At 29.6% G+C, this 22,834-nt stretch overlaps 1 protein-coding gene across 1 annotated transcript in view; it reads right to left on the reverse strand.

The window, feature by feature from the left end:
* LOC136968113 (rap1 GTPase-GDP dissociation stimulator 1-like) overlaps window positions 1-22,834 on the reverse strand; it is a 31,740-nt gene that overhangs the window by 3,538 nt on the left and 5,368 nt on the right. The window contains exons 2-14 of the mRNA XM_067262064.1: window positions 20,548-20,649; window positions 18,914-19,057; window positions 18,641-18,766; window positions 18,419-18,565; window positions 18,209-18,337; window positions 12,465-12,590; window positions 12,250-12,396; window positions 7,465-7,596; window positions 7,266-7,400; window positions 4,443-4,568; window positions 4,283-4,372; window positions 1,997-2,173; window positions 1,797-1,922 (exon numbers count right to left, since the gene is read on the reverse strand). Coding sequence (XP_067118165.1) covers window positions 1,797-1,922; window positions 1,997-2,173; window positions 4,283-4,372; window positions 4,443-4,568; window positions 7,266-7,400; window positions 7,465-7,596; window positions 12,250-12,396; window positions 12,465-12,590; window positions 18,209-18,337; window positions 18,419-18,565; window positions 18,641-18,766; window positions 18,914-19,057; window positions 20,548-20,649 — 1,707 coding nt within the window. The remainder of the gene's footprint in view (window positions 1-1,796; window positions 1,923-1,996; window positions 2,174-4,282; window positions 4,373-4,442; window positions 4,569-7,265; window positions 7,401-7,464; window positions 7,597-12,249; window positions 12,397-12,464; window positions 12,591-18,208; window positions 18,338-18,418; window positions 18,566-18,640; window positions 18,767-18,913; window positions 19,058-20,547; window positions 20,650-22,834) is intronic.

Consider the following 22,834-nt stretch of genomic DNA (forward strand, 5'->3'; position numbering starts at 1 on the left):
AGTGGTTTTCACGTGAAAAAATTGAAGTGATGGTTTGGCCAGCATATAGTCCAGACCTTAATCCCATTGAAAACCTTTGGAGTCAACTTGAGGCATTAGTTTATTGCCATGGAAAACAATACAACACATCCAATGAGCTTAAAGTTGCATTGTATAATGCCTGGGACAAAATTAAACTAAGTGACATTCAAAACCTGCTTGATTCAATGCCTAAACGAGTTGTGGAGGTAATTGAAAACAAGGGAGGGTCCACAAAGTATTAAAAATCTACTAAATCACCCTTGAGTTTATAAATTGTTTACAACAAAAAATTGTAACAATTCAAATTTTTGATTGTTTATTAAAATGATACAATACAAAGACTTGTTTTTTTCATTACAAAATCTTAAGACTAATTCAAATCATCTCATATAGCAACAATTGACTATGGATAAAAAGAAATTAAAACAGAAAATTTTTCACTTGAGTTTATAATTTCTTTACGGACCATAGAAGGGAACATTGAGAATTTGTCTTCAAAATCACCAATTCTCCTTGGCCAACTCCTTATTTTCTTCAATTATTTTCTCATCTTGTATGTCCAAAATGGTTCTAAATTGATCTATCTGAACTGATATCCTTTACAATAAATCTACTACTACTCACACAACAGTTGTAGTATATTTATTGTTATGTAGTGGGTTTAGTGATGATGATTATAATTTGATATCTTTTACAGTCTCAGGTCATAAGTTCTTCCAGCAATGATAATAGATTTGTCTTTGCTGTCTTCTAGGCACCTGGTTTTATTAGGAAGAAACTGTACACTAAGATGAAGTCCAAAACCAAATGATGCTGAAATTAATTTGCAGCAATGTGACTCTTACATCTCGTATAGTTAGCTTTAAAGAATCTGATTATCCCCCAATTAAGTGGATGAATGTATTATTAGGAAGTAAAAAGGCAACATCTTATTTGTCATTTGCAAGCATGTTTGCATCACTTGAGTGTCCTGGGATATTGTTTAGTAAAAGAATGATTTTAAATGGAAATCCAAGTTCTTCTAATTATTCTTTGACTTCAGAACAAAACAATGATGAAACCAGTCCAAAAGATGTTCATCATCATCCATGCTTTCTTGTTCCACATCCAATATATAAGCAGCATATTCTTGTTACATCCTCTAAAAAGCTCTTAGCTTTTCACTTGTAAATTAGACCAAACATTTTGCAATTCATACAATGAAATAGTAAAATAGAATTATGCAAAAGAGAAGTCAAATAAATGTAGAATATACTCTGTATTTTATAAAAAGATAAAGGAAAAAGTGATAATTAGGAGATTAATAATGATAAAAATAAGTAAAGACAAGCAGGATATGAGGCATGCACTGTAAGACATTGTAGTGGCCACTTCATACTTTGCTACAAATGATTTCCATTTTTAGAGATTTCTGAAAGAGTTCCTGGATGACCAGTTCAAAATTAATGCTGCTGTTCATGCCTGTCTGAACCTGATTCAAGCCTAAACAGAACAAAATCTCTTATGATGCAGATAGTGCAATACTTATCAAATGCTGGAACAAATAAATAGTTCTAGCAGATTATATGGAAAATGGATTTTTTCCCTTCTTACTCCATTTGTTTTCTCTATGACCACTAATCCAGATTTGCCCTGAACACCCTCATATGATAAAAGTAATATACTACCTAATAGACCTGATGTAAATTAACACAGACATTTGTAAAAATGTAAATTTAACTTAAGTATTAATTTTATACAAAGTTTTTAAATATTAAAATTTATAAGAATCATACCTGAACTGGCTAAAATAGAAATGAAAGTCAAAATGTTCTGAACAACTTCGGGTGCAAGTTCACTTGACAAGCTCTGACAAAGAACATGCACTATTTTTTCCATATCAAATGCATCTTTACATGAATCTGTAAATATATGAAGTCTTTTCATTACAATTCTTAATTTGAATACTATACTTTATGGATATAAGCATACATACTCAAAACAGTAGATGCAATTAATGTTAAAGATACAATTGCTTCATTCTGCATTACTGGATACTTTGAACCAATCATCTCTATTAAATATAAGAGACCACCAGCTTCGGCTATATTTTTCATCACACTTTGATTGAGTGAATTCTTCACTAACCAAGCTATTGTTCTTGTTGATTCTCCTAAAACAAACTATTATGTAGTATTGACAACAAAACATTAATCTTATAACAAATTAAAACTCAAATTTAAATTTAAAAAAATTTTTTTTTTATGGTACCAATTTGCTTTTTATGCTTTTCAACATGAATAATAAAATTATTAGTGAAAATAAGATTATTTCTTGGAGATTGTGAAGGTAATTTACATTTCTGTTTACTGAATTCTGATAAATTTTCACATGATAAAGCAAACAAAAATGTTAATGTTGTGACAATGGCAAAATTCACTTTATTGGTATTTGCTTTAAGGCAAGTCAACTGTATATACCATATATACCATACCACAGAAAAACGATGGTTGGCTGTGTGCCATAGTAGGTGATTACAGGCCAAGGACAATTGGATGGATGATGGAGGGGAGGGGAGGGGAGGGGGAGGATTGGATGGAAGTCTGAATAGTGTAATTGGCAATACATCCAAATGGTAAGCAGGAGTTGCAGGTTTGAGTTCCATTTCAGGTTGATTCTTTTCTTCCAGAATATTCTAAAATTATTTAATAAATATTATATAATTTAATAATTATAATTACATTAAAAGATAGTGCCTAATGTCTAGTTTCAAATTATATAGAATCTAATTAAACTGAAATGCTAAAAAATTAGTCAACTACCTCAACTATCTAATAATGTGTAGCTCCTCCCTGAGCCTGAATAACAGCGGCTACACAACATGGCATCGACTCTACGAGGTGCCTGAGTGGCTGAACAGATATTTCAATCCAGAAGACATGTTCAATGGTTCTTTATAATTCAGTTTCATTTGTTGGATAGTTCTGAAAGGCATTGAGTAACATTTGCACAGTGTCCTATAAATGCTCTATGGGGTTCAAGTCTGATGAACGAGATGGCCAAAGGAATAGCTGAAAATCTGTCAAATGTTCCTAGAACCATTGTTGTGCACCTATGCCCTGTGGGAAGTAGCCTTATCCTACTAGTACAAATCATCACTATCAGGAAACATAGTAAGCACAAAAGAGTGCAAAACATCTACCATAAGATTAGTATACATTGCATTTGTCAAAGTCAACTGCAGTCCCTTTTTATGCCAATAGAATACACTAAACCAGGACAGAGACGCCATCAGCTTGCACAACATCTTGCTGACATAATGGATTCATAGCTTCATGAATTGTTGCCACTCACAAACATGACTATCAGCTCAGAAGAGCTGAAAACGAGATTCATCTGACTATATCACACTGCATCAGTCATCCACTGTTCAATTTTGATGTTAGTTGACCCAGGTGAGACACATTGCCTGATGTCTGGGTGTTAGTAGTGGTAACTGAGTGGGTTGGCAACTAGCAAACCCCAAGGGATGCATAGTACATTATACAGTGCATTGAATAATGAATTCAACAGTGCCCATATTGAAGTCTGATGTGATTTGGCACAGAGTTGTCCTTCATTGCATGGTTATTAACCTGGTTAGCCACCAGCAGCCATCTCTTTGCACCAATCACAAGTGCTGTGCACACGTTGCTGACGTGTCTGTCCAGAATTTAAGTATTCCTTTCCTTTTCTTTCTTTCGAAGACACAATGTAGTGACGTAAACTTAAACACTGGGCAAATTCGCCCAGTGTTTAAGTTTATGTCACTACATTGTGTCTTCGAAAGAAAAGAAAAGAAAATACAAAACACGGTTTCCTCAAGATAGAACTTAAGTATTCCTGGTAAATCCTTGAAACTGTTGCACAAGAAAATTGGTCACCTCACTGATAGAATGACCCATTCTTCTTACTCCAATAATTTATCCAAGATCAAAGAACAATAAATCCTTTACACAGCCCATTGCTACTATAACCAAGCCCACACATAATTGTTAAGTATCATACCTATGGCATCATATGCAAATGTTCCAGCTCAAAGCAATTCTCCTTTAACAACATTGCATGTGTTGATGTCTCTAATTTTTTGGCAAGTCAGTTTATTAATTGTAGCAGTAAAGTAGCCTGATTTAATACAGCAATTGTTTAGCTTATAATTTCAACTTTGGGCTTTCAGATGTTTATGTATAAAAAAGTTATTAATTAGAAAATTAAAATATTTTTATTGTTTTAATTAATTTACCTTTGACTCCAGGATGATCATCAGATTTGCACCAATCTATTACTTTCTGTACAAATTCTTTATTTTCTCCTAAAATAACTGCAGCTTTCTCTGAAAATTTATCATACATGTGTTACTGTTTTACTCAAGATTATTTTTAAAACTATTAAATAAGGATTACCTTGTTTATCTATTAACATTCTCAATATTCCCAACAATTTAAATATTATAGGATAAGCTTCTACAGATATCAAAGGAAGAAGTTTTTCAATAGCACCTTGTTGAGCAAGAACAATCTTATTTTGAGCTAAAATATAATCATAGTTTATATATAATCTGATTTTATAAAAGTTAAAGAAAAAATAGTAAATTTAATACAAAATACAAAAAATATTTAATGTTTAAATATTTTAAACTAAAAAACATATATTCAATAATTGAAAATGTTAATTCAAGAATGATATAAAATAAGCCCATGGACTGATGTTTCAAGATAAACAAAAAACTGTGCTACCATTAAATTATTTGACTTAGAATGCTTGTGACAGCCATAATTAGGTGTAACATATTTAATATATTCCTATTGTATGAACAGAAGGCAAAATGATTGCTGACTCAAGACTAGCCATTTATGGACTTATATCCTTCTTGAATTAGTCTCTTTGTTTATAAAAAATTTTAAACATTTGTTTCTTTTGCTTACTTATGATTTTGAAGGAAATATTAAAAATATAATATTGAACACAGTATAATATTTTGTATTTTTGTAGATGCTGTTTCTGCATCATATACATCTTTTCCTTTCAAACTAATCAATAAACTTTCAATATTTATAATGTTTGTTTGGTCTTTTTTGTGATGGCATGAGCATACAGAAATGCTCTTATGGTCTCTAATATACAAAGTGTTTCAGTAAAACTCAGCACTGGTTTGGCCTCAGCTTCATTGTTATCATCACTGCCATCACCTTGCCTCCTCCAAACAACTTTCACTTTCCACTATAATACACCAACATATTGCAAGCTTCTGGTCCACAAGAAGGGTCATAGTCTATGCCAATACTGCTTGCTCCAATCAAAGTCAGTCTTCATCTTGCATGACATCATTCTCAACACTTCTGTTAATCTCCATAGTGTCAGACCCTTCTTCATTCTTCTTCCCTTAACCACACTGTACAAAACAATAAAAATGGATGGTTCTGCACCAGCTGTTTGATCACATTCATTTCAACTGTATCACATTGGTAAAGTTTGGAGGATAAAAAAATCACCTTTACATCTCAAGAAGAATGTGTAAGGAGAATGAACAGTACAACTATCTACAAAGAAGAGGTTTTTCCTGCACTGTGCACCAAATATTTCATCAAGAGCATAGAAAGTCTCTGAAAACCTGTCAGCATTCATGCTTTCAAGTTGGTATAGTAGGTCATAGGTGGTGCATACTAACATTTGAGTGTGGTGTTTCTTACAAATGATCAATCTAGGATTAATGTTCTTCAGAACTAAAAATTTGAACTGATAGATACAGGACAACAGTAAATCTAGTAAATGTAGATTTAATTTTCATAATTTAAATAGGATTTGTTCATGGGCAAATTAAACAATGTTTCTGGAAAGTGATACATGCAGAAACAATATATCAAGGTTTCACTGTATTATGTATAAAAATGTTAAATTTTTAAGTTATTCAAAGAACATAAAAAGACAAGACTTATGTAATGTTATTGAGATAGTAGTACTGATTTTATTTTCAAATAAAAAGAATTATTTTGATGACTGTTGAGAAAAGATTGAGTTTTGTTAGATTTAATCAGCTTTAATTGATAGAATCTATCATGTAATTCTTCTAGGTAAATTATAGCAGTTTGTATTGTTGTAGCATATTTAATTATACATAGATCTAAAAAATTAAAAGTTATATTTACGGTAATGATTTATCCATTTGCTTTATTTAAATTATTATTTGGCTTCTTCATTGGATTATTATTTTTATGTATTGGTTTTGTCTTTGATTTTATTATAAATATAAAATGGTATTATTATGGAATTAATGATTGATCTCATATGTTTGAAATATCTTTAGTTTCAGTTAAATATTCTATTTGAATAGTCATTTAAGTTTTTTAATGTGAATCTGAAGTGCTGAGAATATGAACTATGTTTTATAAGTTCAGAATCTTATATTTATTTAATGTTAAAAATTAGTCAGTCATTCTGAAATCTTAAATATATATATTTTATATAAATATGTTTGAAATATTTTGTTTTTGATTATATATATGGTGTGATATTTAATTAAGAGTTTTTGATATATTTTATAGTCAATATTAATCTATACAGGATGTAAATAAGATGATATTACACAGATTGGGAGCAGGTTCAGTAATCCCAAGTGATAATATTTGCTTATAATATTTATGGCCAGTAGTAGAGGGCTGTGAAGTTTTGCTTACTATGAAGCAACAGTGCAATAAGATATTCTAGGACAAATAGTCACAGCAAGTACAACATCAAAACATTTCCAGTTATCTTCCAAAGAGTTTGGCAAAATATCAAGTGCAAATCATGTAAATAAGCTGCCAGCAGTCACTTAAAACACTTTATATGATATTGTACAGGATATTACAGTATCACAATCAATAAGGATTTAGCAATAAACAAATCCATTTTCCTAACAGGTGAGCATTTGTAACATGTCATATGTCATAGTATCATAGGAATAACAGCACTAGCAAAATTTCACAGCCTGTTACTGTTCATATGATACATTTTCAGCAATAAGTATAATAAGCAAATATTATCACTGGACCAATGAACATGATCTGTGTAATATTATCTCATTTACACTCCGTATAAACAAACTGTTCTGTATTTAGAATGATTTGCATAAAAAGTAAATTAATAGCTGCTCATTATTATAAAAATATGTTTACTCAAACCAACAATTTGTAAATAGGAATATAAATCATCACTTTTTAATATAATTCAAATTAAAAACAACTTACCAGGTATAGCTAAATTTCTGAGAGCTGACAAAACAGCATGCAACAGTCTGATATCATTATCTTTACTATGTTTTTCAAGAAGACACAAAAGACTTTCTGATATGTGATCTTCAACCATATGTATACAATAACTATCTACAAAACATTTCAAAATTTAACACTAAAATCATGAAAGTCAAATAACTTACATTATCCTTACCTTTTCTAGCAAAATTTCCAGCTGCTAAGGCACCAGCAATCTGCATGACATCATCATCCGAATTCAACCAACATTTAGTTTTCTGATAGACATTTCCATTACCTTCTTCATATAAAATGCTCATGCTTGTATCTATTAAAGAAATAAACATTTAACATTTCTTCTAATTTTATTCTATCCTAAATACCTTTTGGTAAACTTTCTGGTAGAAGACACAAGCTTTTAACCGTGCTTTGAAATTACAGTACCTCATTTTTGCTGCTCTTAAAAATGATTTGAAATCTTTTTGGTCTTTTTTTACTAAATATTTACTAGAAAAAATTTTATAATTATCTTTTGTATCACTGTGCATACATGTCTAGCTGAAGTGGTATTAAAAATGTCATGCATAAGGCATGACCAGAAAGAATCTTCTTTAATATAAGGAAGGAATAATAGATTGTAACAAAGCCTGAAAGTCTTTAAAGTAAATGGATAATAATTTCTATCTTCCAAGAATTGTGATCATGTGAAGAAAGTAATACATCGATTGATACACCATCATTTAACAACATTTGTGCAATAACCTGTTTGGATTTGCTTTGGAGCAGGAGACAAAGGAAGCCTTGGGGGACTAAAGTTACTGCATGAAGAACACTTTTACTTCAGAGAGTTAGTCTTGCAGCAGCTCCGACACCAACCAAAATACTTCTATCTGCAGATATACTACCATTACCAAATGATGGAAGAAGTGTCAGTGTATAGAGGGGAAGTACTTAGAGGAAATAAAAAATAAATTGCCACTATGTAACCTACTCAGTTCCATCATTATTACTGAAATTCTGGACAGAAGTTGAACTGGCTTCATACTTTGCTAACTTCATGATGTTAATCTCATTTCTTAATTTGGATTTTCCTCTCCTTTTCAGTTTGAATCATTTTATTCTGTCTCTTCCAACTTTCCTTTCATTTGATTTTTCTTACTCTCAATCTGTTGTGCTTTCATTCTTTGGCATTCCTTATACTTTTAAAGAATAGTTTTAATATGGCAATACCTTCAACCAATGAAGCCAATCTATACAAATTTTTGAATGTTCTTTTTGCTCTATTCTGAGTTCTATACAGTCTGTTAAGAAGTTATAAGACCACTACATTTCTGTAGTTTTCTCAAAACTAACAATATTTAATGGTCATTTATTATTCTGAACAAAGTAAATATAATAATTAATTGCATTTTGAACAATCAGTTCAACACTCATAACCAGTGGTGATATTCGAAATATTTAACAAAGAGTTCGCTAACAGAAAATTTTTCCCTAACAATCACCAACAAACAAAATGGAAGTTTTGGCTAGAAATAAATACAATACCTTTTGTGCGATATATCTAATAATCAGTGGCGTATTTGGAACGTAAGGGGCCCTGGGCAAAGACCAGGTAACAATAGTATATTAATGATATCGACCTTTTTTTTTTTAAGGCAGAGAAATTTTTCACTCTAAATAGACAAATGTCATCATCTCTCGAAATACAATATCCTTTCTATTTTGCTGTCCATAGCCCTGTGTTCCACAGCCATCTTGTATTATCTCATGTGCGTGAGATTGTGGGATCTCTCTTATGACTGGATCTAGTTTCAAGAACTCTCTTGAATCGATTGCGATTAAACCACGTTTCAGTCGACATTTAAACGGTCGAGAGAGATCACACCAAGGCATAGTCCCCAACCGTGCTCACAATCTAGATTGAAATGCTTGGTGCGAACAGGGTATAAGGCTCTAGTTTAGTAGTGTTACAGAGTATAATACGTATATTTTAATATATTTTGTAAAAGAAACAAAAGTACTGAGAAATGTTACGTGTATTTAACAAGGTTCGGGAAACTGAAAATTTTACCAACGGGTTTGGCCGAACCTGTGTGAACCCGCTGAATATCACCACTGCTCATAACACATTTTAGATATTAGTCTTACAAAAGTTAAATTTTCACTTTGATAAACTATAAGACTACAATGAGAAAATGGTTTAATCCCTTCCTTTAGGAAAAACTTCTATCACCCAAATGATTGTCTGTTTTCTTTGATATCACATGACTAATTGCAATGTTAGTTTTCTTAAGTTTATTTTTGAGTGGCTATGATTAAACACCATGCTAGCAGGAAGTGAACTGGGAGAAGTGAACTGGGAGAAGAAAAAATCTGGAAAATTTATTATTGTGCTGGTTACTCAGAAAGGGCCATAGCTGGTCTCCTTAATAGGCTCAAAACAGTAATTCAACATTTTTTTGGAAAAAAAAAGAAAATTATAAATAGAACAACAGACCTGGTTGAAAAAATCATTGTCCTCATGGGATTACAGGCATGCTTTTAGTCTGACAACTCAACAGAACATGTCCACAAGAGCGATTTCACATAAAATTGGGGAAAAAGTTTTACAAACAGCTGTTTGGAAAACATTTACAGAAAAACAAGAATCAAGTTATAAAAAATTAAAGGGTAAGTAACAAGCAAGATTAGAATGATATAGGATAAACAGTTCTTGACCCAGAGTGGAACAATGTGGTGTTTTCAGATGAAAAGTAGTTCAATCTTGATGGCTCAGATGGGAATAATGCATATTGGCACGATTTGTGCTAGGCATCTAAGGAATTTTTAGTAGAAAAATGAGTTGAGGCTTTGCCATGGTTTGGGGAGAATTCTGTTATGATGTTAAACTCATTCTTGTTAAAGTTAAGATTAAATTAAAATCTGAAAATTATCAGATGTTATTGGAAAAACATTTGCTTCCATTTAGATCACATTTAGGAAGAAAAATGGTACTACTAACAAGACAATGCCCCCTGCCGTAACTCAAAGGGAAACTCAAGACTAGAGCCTCTATCAGGTCAAAGAAAATTAATGTTTTACCTTGGCCATCAAAAAGTCTTGACTCAAATCCCATTGAAAACATCTGAGGGTTTTAAATCAGAAAGTAGAGGCAAACAATTGTCAATTTTCAGCTGTGTTCAAGAACTTGAATGTGAAATTATGCACCAATGGGATAATATAGTCAATTATCTACTGAAAAAATTGGTAGAATCTGTGATTAAACACCATGCTAGCAGGAATTGAATTGGCAGACATCCCTATAACCTGGCCCAGGAATTTGTTGACAAACAGCTGGTTAGCTTAAGGATGCCTCTTTGGGGAGATGGAAGGGTTTACAATTGCCATACAGGTTCAGGTCATAACTACTAAAAACTACAGAAAACACATACTCAAAGATACAACACTCACAAATGACCATGCAGAAAACATCACATCATGTCAGAAACTATACAACACATCATCTCTGGTTGCAAGCTCTTGGCACAGACAGAGTATTTATATAGACATAATCAAGTAGCAAATACAATACATATAATAAACATGCTAAAGCCCAATGAGTATATAATGAAATAACCAACGATCATCTGAAAGATTGAGCTAGAATTTAGCTAATTAAATGATTAATATAAAATAATTTGTCACTAGAGGGAGGTATTAGGCACCATCTCTTAACTAAATTAATAATTATAATTTTTAATAAATTATTAAATAAATTATGATTGGGGTATGAATGGAACAACAGGCAAGTGCACAGTATGACAAGCGAAGGTTGTGGGTTCAAGCCCCACCCTGGGTCAGTTCTTTTATTCCAGAAGGTTCTAAATTATTTAATAATTTATTAAAAATTATAACTTAACTATTAATTTAGTTAAGAAATAGCACCTAGTGCCTCCCTCTAGTAACAAATTACTTTATATTAATCATTTAATTAGTCAAAGTCTAGCCCAATCTTTCAGGCAATTGTTGGTTATTTCAAAATATAATACACCAAGAGCTTGTAAACAAATACAAATTATTAGACATCCATGAACCATACTAAAAATACATTCCAAAGACAGTATTGGAAAACAACACTCACAAAATGTACTACAACAGAGTCATAATCATAGATAAATCAATTTACCACAACAAACCAGACGTCACACTCATTGACAAACCCAATAAAATCACATACATTATAGACATCCATTCCAAACACTCACAATGCACAAAACACATGTACTGAAAAAAATCAGCAAGTACACACAAGTCAACCCAGGAAATAATGCATCTGTGGAGGATGGATAGGTGCTTATTGTACCTGTTGTTCTCTTCTCTACAGGTGTCATACCACACACACTACACAAAAGCCTGGAAACATTACAATTGAGTAGAAACACATTCACCACACTGCAGAAGGCCACTATATTGAATACATGTCATATTGTTAGGAAATTCCTAAATACAGACACACACACACTGACACACTTATTTAATTTTTGTTTTGTTTTGGTTGCTGTGCCTTGACTCTAATCCAGCACAGTATACAGTAACTGGTGTCAACCAAGCATAACTCATTAAACCAAACATAATAACAATAATTTTTTAAATAAATAAATTTAATTTGGAATATTCTAGAAGAAATTTATTTTGGATTATTAATCTAACATGAGATGACAATTTAACCACATATCACTAGTCAAACTGATTAATATCTTATTGTTACCCAATAAGAATCGGCTTTATCATTTGATTAATAATGTTTATCAGGTTGATTGCACACATAATTACATCTAAACCTTAACTCAAACATTGAAATTGTAAAGTTCTTACCACTAAAAACTACTTTGTTTCTCTACTCAAATATAATTTACAATTTTAAAATACAATATCAAATAAATTAAACACAATTCTATACCAATTTAAAGCTTTGCAAAGAGAATTTTGAAACTTTTCTTACCTCCAGTTAAAATAAGAATGATTAAATCACAAGCTAGTTTTAAAATATGTTGACTTTCATCCTTCCAGTCATTTCGATGACATTTCTCGATAACTTGCAACATAATATCTCCCATTCCTAATTCAGCCATGTTTATTTTGGCAGGATCTAAATTTTTTTAATTTGGAAATTAAAAATAAAAGTTTAAAATAATTCCATACATATACAATATTTACCATTTTCTGCAAGATACTCCAGTAAATCCAACAATGAATCCATCAAATCACTAGAAAGAGGTTTTTCAAGACCATTCATTAAAGATCTCAAACTTGACTTTCCCATTAATTCTGCTTTGCCATTTTCTGAAATTTGTAAATTTTTACACTATAAAACAATGAAGCTTAAGAGAACAACAGCATGAAAGTTTTAGATCTTTTTACAAAATATACTATTTTAAAAAATACAGCTATACTTTTAATTAAGTTGAAATTTAAAAATTAATTTTGATTGTAAATATATTAAAAATAAAATTAATATGAAAACAATAAAGCACAAAGCTAAAGTTAAATTATTCTTTGAAATTCACTGGTAACTATTAATATTTAAACAAAAAAGTGATTTAAAGTGGTAGAAAAAATGAAAGGAAAAAAATATTTTTATAACAAAACTGTTTTTGAACATTTACTATGTTTATTTTTATAGATTTTGCAAGTAAAAATTATTAAAATTTTTTATCTTGACTGAAAACTTCAAAAAAAAAAAAAAAATCTTCAAATATAAAATGCTTTGTCTCCTATTAGACAAAATCATATTTAATACAGCAAAACATCAAAAATCTAAACTAATTGGGACACAATCCCATTCATATTTTCAAATATAAGCATAAACTAGAATTTTAAGTACTATAAATCCCAAGTACACCATAATTGGGCTGCAATTTGAAAAATTGTAGACCTATAAATTCCCACTGTCATCGATCCATCTGTCTGTCTGTCTTTTGTTAATCTTGATAAAAGTAAGATACAAGGGTTGATCAAATATAAACGGAAATTTTGCGATTCTGCTTAACACACAGTTCCTAGCTAGATGATGTAGAGGGCAGTTGATGTTTGGTTTGTGAGGAGTGGGGGAACTGGCTTGGTTCTGTCATCAGTACAGCCATGACCGAGTAAAAGGTACATTCATCTGTTGCACAAAGCATCATCATTAAGTTTTTGACTAATGAGGGCATTAAACCCTCGGAAATTTTTAGTCAATTGAAGGCACAGTTTGGGGACAGTACACTGTCTCAAAATTGTGTGTATATGTGGGCCAGAGAATTTAAGAGTGAGCGAGAACGTGTCAAAAACGAAGGTCATGATTGACATCCAAGGACAAGCCTCATAGATGACAACATCTGTGCTGTTCAAGAGCTTATTGAATGTGATCGCCAGTTAACTGTTGAAGAAATCTCATCAGAAATGGGTATCAGCTATGGGAGTGTTCAATCCGTTATCACTGATCATCTTGGCTTCACAAAAATTAGTGCCTGATGGGTTCCAAGGTTGTTGGCCTCACAATGCTTTCTTAACAAGGAATAAATTGGAAGAAATGGGCTGTGAAACCCTCGAACACCCTCCTTGTAGTCCAGACTTGTCCTAGTGATTATTTTTTGTTCGCACCCTTGAAGGAATCACTTGGAGGAAAACGATTTGCAAGCAATGAGGAGTTGTTGAGGAGCACATGTGCAATTGACTCATAACTTCCCCTCAATCTTTTTATGAGAGATGAATACTGAAGCTTACAAATTGTTGGCAAACGTGTGTAGAGCTTGCAGGAGGCTATGTAGAGAAGAACTAAAGTTTTCACTTGTGTATATTATTAATCAATAAATGTCTAAAAAAAATTACCGTTTATATTTGATCCACCCTTGTAGATGAAAGACAAGATCGGATATGTAAACTTAGGGGCAGGAGGCCATGATTAACTTTATAGAAACTTCCAGTCTAGACCAGAAGTCATGTTATTTCAATTTAAAACCTTTTCCCCGAAAGATAATAGTTATATTGGTCATCTATCTAACTGTTAAAGGAAAAGTTTGATGTACAGGTGCAAGCCACTACTAATTTAAAGTGGAGAGCATATATTTTAAATTAAATATATGATTACTGTAAAAATTGCAGCCTTGCATTGTGACAATGCCACAATAAATAATTGCTCATTTATTTTTATTTATTTAAGTTTAGGTGTTCTAAGTTCTAGCCAGTATTTCATACAGAATGTAGAAATACTTAAAGACCCAAAACATAATTTACAGAATTACTTTTTTTTTTATATTTGTCACAATCTGTATACTATACTATAGACTATAATTTATGTTTTAAATGTAGTATAAACAGTTTATCACTCATCATTTCATTAAATTAACAAAAAAGTTTTGTATAAATTAAAAGACAGTCATTTCTAAAAATTCTTTAGACGATCACCATTTTATTTTCTTTCTTGTTCTAGAACAAACTGCTGACGACTAGACCTTTCTTTTGAGGCTACTTAGCCGTCCAGTAACAGTTTGTTCTAGAACAAGAAAGAAAATAAAATGGTGATCGTCTAAAAAATTTTTAAAAACGACTGTGTCTTTTAATTTATACAAAAATTTTATCATCCGACGGAAATTCAGAAAGAAAGTTTTGGTCGAAAACCTTCAAGACAGACTGAAAGAACAATGAAGTTACCATTGATAGTGTTAATATCCATTTTTTTACAGCCAAATCCAGAGTTCTGAGGTCTGAATTTTCAACGCTTCACTGTGTTTTCTAAACCAATGCAGGTACAGGCAGTCCTTGAGCTGTGAATGAGTTGTTCCCAAGTCTTCGTTAAAGTTGAATTTGTAAGTAAGCCAAAACTTGTATATATGGTTGGTATTTACCATCAGTTAGTCGAACGTTTCTTAGTACAGTATATATTTTATCATAAAACCTACTGTTTATTAAAATTTTATCAGGGAAAAAACTATCAACATTATTCAATAGAACGGCTAAATAATTAATAAATTAAATTATAGATCTATAAAATCTATTTCTGCAATAGAAAAAATACAAATACAGTGGGTAATCAAGTTAATGAACAGATCGATTAACAAACAAATTGGATAACGAACACTTTCGTGAAAGATTTTTATGTTTGGACAACAAACACATGATTGGATAATGAACACCTCACAGAACAAACACAAGTAGAAGCGATATAAAATAATGAATACCGATTGGTCTTCTCTTGTCTTCAGGCAACAATTTGAAACTTTTCAGAGTGTGGGAGACGTCAATATCGATGCTCAACCCGGTATATACTGATTGTATTCCTCTGAACTTTCAAACTCTGCCTTGTAATTCCAGCCTTTTATTTTTCTAACTTCGCAAGACTGTCGAGCAGGCACTCGTTAAGTTTTGCGTGGGTTTTTCTTTTTGAAAGGTGAGAGTATAATAGCAAAGGTATGGGCAGAAGATGCCTGATGTTGCTGGGCAGTAGGGCTTGAACAGGTCAACAGTAGGCTGCTATCAATATTCAATCTTATTTAAGAAAGATACAGTATAAATCAAGAAGACTCAAGCAGCTAAAGAAATAACAAAAATCACATTTGAGAAATAAAGATGAAGAGCTCATAATGGAATGGAACCTAAAACAGATCTGACGACAGAAAAACACCAAGAAACTCGGCGAGATATGTTTTTTTTTTTTTTCCTGAAAAAGAGGATTAATGCCGATATCTGCTGTTAAACATCTTTTGAAAAAGTAGGAGGATGTCAGAACAATGGTCTTAGAATGGCATCCAAACCAGGTTGAAGCTTGGGAATTTCTACAGTTACAATGCTATTAATTACTTCTGAAAAATCCTGAAGAAGGGAGAAAAGCAATCGACATTAGACAGATTCTTTAACCCCCTCAAACAGAAAAAACATAACTAATAAAAATGCAAGACTGTCTATATATGTATTTTTATTATTACATATAAATAAACATAGTAAGAAAGTATATATTTTTTTAATTTTTGTGTCTCCAGAACAAATTAATTAAATTTCCATTAAAACCTATGGTAAATCGATAATCGGTTAACGAGCAATTCGAACAGTGAACAAAGTCTTGGAATGGATTATATTTGTTAACCGATCACCCACTGTATATTTAGTGATTTTGTATTTTTTATTCTTTGTAAAATCTCTAGTAAAACCTGTAGAAAAATATTTAAATAATATAGAACTGCTATAAAATTTTAATCATATCCAAAAGTTTGTAGATATTTAAAATGTCTGAAAATAATAAATCACATGCTTGAAATATTTTAAAATAATGTAAATCAATAAATCAAATTTGCATTTCTTCTTTCTTCTCAATAATTCTCTTTAGTTTCCTAAAACTGTCTTTTTCATTAATACCAGTTTCTTCATTGCAATTTAGTAGTATTTTAAAGATAAGATAAATAATAAACACTATCAAATCTAAATGATTAATCTGTCCTTTCTATTGAGTAGAAAATTACATTACTAATACATAATAGACTAGTAACAGTATGTGAATTTTAATTACTATTTGGTATTTTTAAGATAGTATTCAATAACCAGTTTTATGATTGTAAGAGTAAATTAGCTTAAAAATCTGTAGCTATTGTATTTTTCTTCTTTCATTATCATAAATATCAGATTGCAATAACTTTATAATGAACAGAGAAACATTTGCCACTCAACAGAAAATTAAATAAAAAAAGTATGAGGTTGGCTTTGCTTTCAAAACATTATTATTCAAAGCAATAAATGATAGAAGGAAATAATGAATAGAAAAATTTCTAAGAAAAAAAAAAAGCTGTCAGATAAGAAATTTATGTAACATTTTTCTTTGTTTCAATGAAATTTTATTTAGTAGCCCGCAGCATTTGTAGGACCAAATTCAGTGACTTTTAAACATAAAAAGTTAAATTGTGCTGAGATATGAATTAAAACCAGTTATTTCAAGTCATCATTATTTATTTATTTATTAATTTGGAAAAAAGAAATCAAATTGTTTTTGCATTTATCATTAAAAACATAAAAGTTGCAACCATTACAGAAATTTTTGCTTTTAAAATGCTTCTCACAAAGAGGTAATATATAACAAATTCAAGGATGAATTTTAATGATTAATGTAAAACAATACAAACAATTTTAACATGAAACACAAGGGAGTATGACCTTTCATTCCAGACAATTTTTTTCTATATGTATTGTCTGAAATGTTACATTAATAATTAAAATATTAATTTTTAAAAATATCTAGCAAGTTATGATCAGACTGTTTAAGAAATTTCTGATAGAAAAATGTATTAATTTGTGTGTTCTAAAAATTAATAAAATATCTTATGGTGAGAAGGCATTAATACAAAAAGTATGTAGGGTAATTACTTCAACATGAAAGCTAAAATGTTGAAAACAAATTTCAAAAATAGGTACCTTTATTTTAAATCTTGTAGTACATAGAAAATGTAACTTATCCAAGGCAATTGTATTTATCAAAAAAATATCCTCAATTTAAAGAAAATATTCAATTCTAGGATGCAGTTTAAATCATTTTATTTTCTTTTGTAAATTTGCAATTTGTAAAAAATGAGACTTAAATATTGGAACTATTGATTCTATTGGTTAAAATTATGATTCGAAATTACACTTTAAAGAAAATGTACATGTAAATTGAAAAATCTCCATATGTGACTCAAAATAATTGTAAAATAGATGAAATATTTTATTTAATTTTTACTGAATTTTTTCTTTACTAAAAGTTAATTCAAAAAATCTTTTTAAGTATTTTTTAGTAAAAGGTTAACCATTTAATTTCTAAAATAATTTTTATTAATCTAGAAATTAAAAGTTAAAAATGATAATTGTAATTATTACTACTAATACTTTAATTACTATAATTAAAAAGTGAAGGTAAGAAAAGGCAAATGTTATATAAATATATGGAATTAAACACATACCACAAACAGATAAACAATTCAAAACCAACAAACAGTTGGTTGCAATTTCTTCATCTTCATAATATTTTTCTAAATATTTTAACAATAAGCTGATAGCACCTCCTGCAATAGCTTGTTCCTGTACTTTTTCTATTAGAAGAAATTTATGCATATGTAAAATATAAAAAAACAATTATATTGTATATAATTTGATTAAATTCAAAATTTTACCTATTGTGTCTGTTAGATTCATAAGACATCCAACAGAAACATATATCAAATATCTAGTTTCTGTTGATTCTACCCTAGATAAACTATTCAATAAGTCAATAATTTTAAAAACACCTTTGTGATTCATCACAATTTCACAAGCTTCATCTGTAAAAATTTTTAAAAAATATAATTAATATCTTAGTTAAAAATAAAAATAAAGTATTATTATTTACAATTTACCATTAATATAACATATATTTCCTAAAGCTCGAACAGCCTGCAACAATAATGCATTGTTATCACTCGATAAAAGTTCTAATAAATAGCATATTAGTACTTCGTCTGTACATCTTTTTCTTGCAGCATCTGCAAAAAAAGGCCAACTTCATACATTGCATTTATATTACATTAAATAGTTAAATTTTGCTTATTAACACAGAATGAAACTTATTTTCAAACTTCAGAGAGCAAACATAATACTTAAGATTTTAGTGATTATATTAAAATTATTACCATTTTTTGTCACTTCAGCAACTATTTCTACTGCTTCTATAAGTGACTTATTTTCCAACTTTTTAGATAAAAGTATTGACTGTAACTGCAAAATTGAGCCTTCTTCCTCTTTAAGCTGTTTGATTATCAGTTCTTTGTTATTTCCTAAAAATTTATAGTTAAACTGTTTCACCATCTTTCTTATAAATTATAAAACATTTAAAAAATTAAATTTCAGTTGTTAATAGAAATAAAATAGAAGACATTTCAGAAGAAACTGTGAAAGAAACTTGTCTAAAATAAAAAAAAGTCACCAATTAATAAAAACCTTCAGTGAGTCAAGTCTGATTAAGACAATGACTCTTATTCTAGTTTCATATCTCAAGATATCTTATTCAGGAGATATAAAACTTCTGCAATATATGTTTTATGAGGATAAAGTTTTCTTTAATGAGCTTTAAATCCTTTTTTCATTGAGAACTGATTTTGATTTAAATAAGATTGTAATAAAAAAAATATATCAATAGGAAATTTAAATGAATAATTACAAATTCTTTGTTATAATCTCTAACCTAAACCTTAATGTTTTTATATTGTTTAACGGCCACAGATGAAATTTGTTTCTTAATAGCTTAAGTTGTATGTAAAGTTAGGTAAAATTAAACACGAGGAAATGGAATACTGCTATCTTTTAAATAAAAATAATGAATTTTTCACAAGGGTGTGAGAATGCATCTTAAAATTTCAAGAGATGTGAGTGGCAGAAAAGGTCAAGGAACCATTTCTTTAAAGATAATGCAGGCATAAAGCATTTATTTACATTAACACAGTAAAACAGCATTAATTAACTTTATATTGAAATAAAAATAAGAATATTTACTTTTCATATAATTATTTTTAACACTACTATTAAATTTTTGTACCGTTTGTTTCTATATAAAATTGCAGAAAAACACTGAAAACTTATATATTATTATTACATTAGGCATTAGTTTTAATGTGCTGCACATTTTATTTTCCATCACACAAAAATTTGTTCATATCATTTTAAGCAAATGTATTTATAATAATATCTTGCAATTCAATGTAAAAAAGAAAGTGGATCACATTACATAAAAAATAGACAATAGATCACAACAAATATTGTTTTCGTTCAAATTAACCAAAAAATAAATAAAATAATAATAACAATAATTTTTCATTATGATCTACTTTCCACATAAAAGGAATTTCATTAAAGATCATTTATAAATAGAAAAAACATCAAAAAAGTAGAACAAAAAATTGTTCAAAACAAGGACTCATTAATGTTACAGTTTCCTAGTATCACACTCCAGTTAATATAAATAGATAATGCTTTAGTAATTAATAAACTTTTTTAGTTACTGGCCTTTAAAATTTTTCTACTACAATAACAAAATGTTATAGTTTACGAAAATCTAGGTAATTATTGTATCTCTCTGGTATAGATTTATATATAATCAATGACATGGAAAGATAATAATCTACCCTGAATTAAAGACAATAACATATAATAATAAAAAATGAACTGTTAAATGAAATGGTTGTTATGTGCCAATATAAGTTTTAGACAAGTTTAAATGTTTGTATTAAATATCCAAGTACTATACATAAAATATAAAAAAAATAATTACCTTTTTCTAAATTGGTGAGACTTAATTCTAAATCAAAAGAAGGCAGCGATGTTTCTTCATTGGGTATTTTCAGGTCTTCGGTGTTTTGTGCTATTTCTTGTTCTGGAAATAAAATTAATTTTGAAAAATTAAAAATATAAATAACAAAAGATGTGTCATTCCAAACTGTATCCATTCTACATGTTAGTTTATAAACAAATATTATCAGTGTCAGGTTTAAAGCTTTAAAAAACTTTATTGAATTCTGAAAAGTGGATGAGACGCACTTTGGAATGACATCTCATACAAGGTGGTCCAAAGGTTAATGAACCAATATATTATTATTAAAGAGTGATTAATACAGAATACTTTCTTCATTAGATAACAAATAGCAACATCAACTGTTCCAAACCAGTTTTAACTGGTTGTGAAAATCATATTAAATATCAGGTAACCAACTTCTGGACATAATAAACTTAATGAATCAATTTTTTGTGTTAAGTCTCACAAATTTTAAAACTATTCTAGAAATGTCAAAATTCCTATGTTTGACCAGATTTTTTATGTAATATTATACATTGCAATACACTTGTAGTGCAAATAAGTTGAAAGATAAATCATTGGCTGATCTTGGCAACATATTTTGAGAAACAAAACTGTAGTTAACAATTTTTGCCTAACTTTCTACAAAAAACACATTGCTGATACCATCATTAATTATTAAAATCAATCTGTAAAAAGTATTTGAGAGTAATAACACAATTTAAATTTGGCCAATTTGATATCAATATGGAATAATTCCTTAAACTTACAGAATCATAGACTTCAATCCTACTTCCAAAATATATATTCAAATTTCTTGTCCATACTGACAACAAAAACCAACTGATAATATTAAGTGGGGTAAGTGAATAAAACTATATTTAGTGAAAATTCTGATGTTTTTTACTCTGATATTGAAACTCAAAAGATCTATTAGTCATCATTATGTATATATATTACACTAAGGATATTTTTGTTAGATGAACTTCATTTCTCAGTGGATTTGAACAAATTAAGTGTCTATTATAGATAGGGGTAGGTCTGCAGATGTCAGAAAAACAAAAAGTTTATTGCACAATCTGTTCCAGAATTATAAAGTTCTAAAGTTCTGAAACTGTCCTATTATTTCATATAGGGAGTTGATAAAAAATTTTTGGCAACATTAAAATTTTGCAACAATTCTGTATCAAGTTCTCCAGTGAGCCATCTGTGTATGTAATTTATAAAAGAATGTTTATCTTATATCAGAACTACACAGAGTACAAAGCACTTGCTTTATCCTGTGATTCTACAGGTTGTCCACTAATTATTATTATTATTACTACAATTAATTAATAGTGTAATTTATCTAATGTTGTTTACCTACTTTTTTTTTTTGCAATAGTTAACTGGCACTTAAACATTTAAAACATTGGTTAATCTTAGATAAAGTAATACAGTAGCAACCACAGAAACTGCATATACCATATATAGAAAAGTGTTCATCATATGTGCAAAGTAGCACATTTAAACTACAAATGTAATTTGTAATAAAATCATTATGTAGTACAGAAAAAATAAAATAAACATTTCTACACAAATAAACAGTTCTACACTTTACATTTTTAATACCAATCTACACTTCCCTCATGCAAAAAATTTTTGTTCCATATTCATAAATAATCCATACACATTTATATTAAACCACATTTGAAAGAGATTATGCAAAAGTTAATTAACTACATATGCATATCCTATGCAAGATCTGTATGGGTAATTGGCAATTCTATAGTTTATTTGATGTTGTTACTACCAAGTTCTTCTATTAGTTTCTTCTTAAAATAACTAAAAAATGTTGTTTTATGACTTAACTTTAAAGCATATTTAAAAAAAATACTATTTACACATCAATTCTGTTTTCTAAAAATGCAAATATCCAGAATATTGTCTACCATTGGTGGCATTGAAAAATGTTAGAATTTCAAAATTGACAGTAATCTAGTTGAGTTTACAGCTGATAGCAAATAGTCCTTGACTTATGACACAATTCTATCATAAATCAAACTTAAAAACAATGGTGATACAGCTCTAAACATTAAGCATAAGCTTATATAGTACAATCTTGGTAATTTGATACATGGGACCAGAACAGTGTCAAATTAAGGAGAATGCCAGATTATTGAAAGTAAGGTAAATTGAATGGCTTATCATTCAGAAAGAAAATATTTACAGCAGTGCCTCATACTCTGAATTGAATTTGTTCCAAGAGGTTGTTTGAACTCCTGTC

This window comes from Centruroides vittatus, unplaced genomic scaffold (genome assembly GCF_030686945.1).
Source record: "Centruroides vittatus isolate TY-2023 unplaced genomic scaffold, ASM3068694v2 contig_1032, whole genome shotgun sequence".
Lineage (NCBI taxonomy): Eukaryota > Metazoa > Arthropoda > Arachnida > Scorpiones > Buthidae > Centruroides > Centruroides vittatus.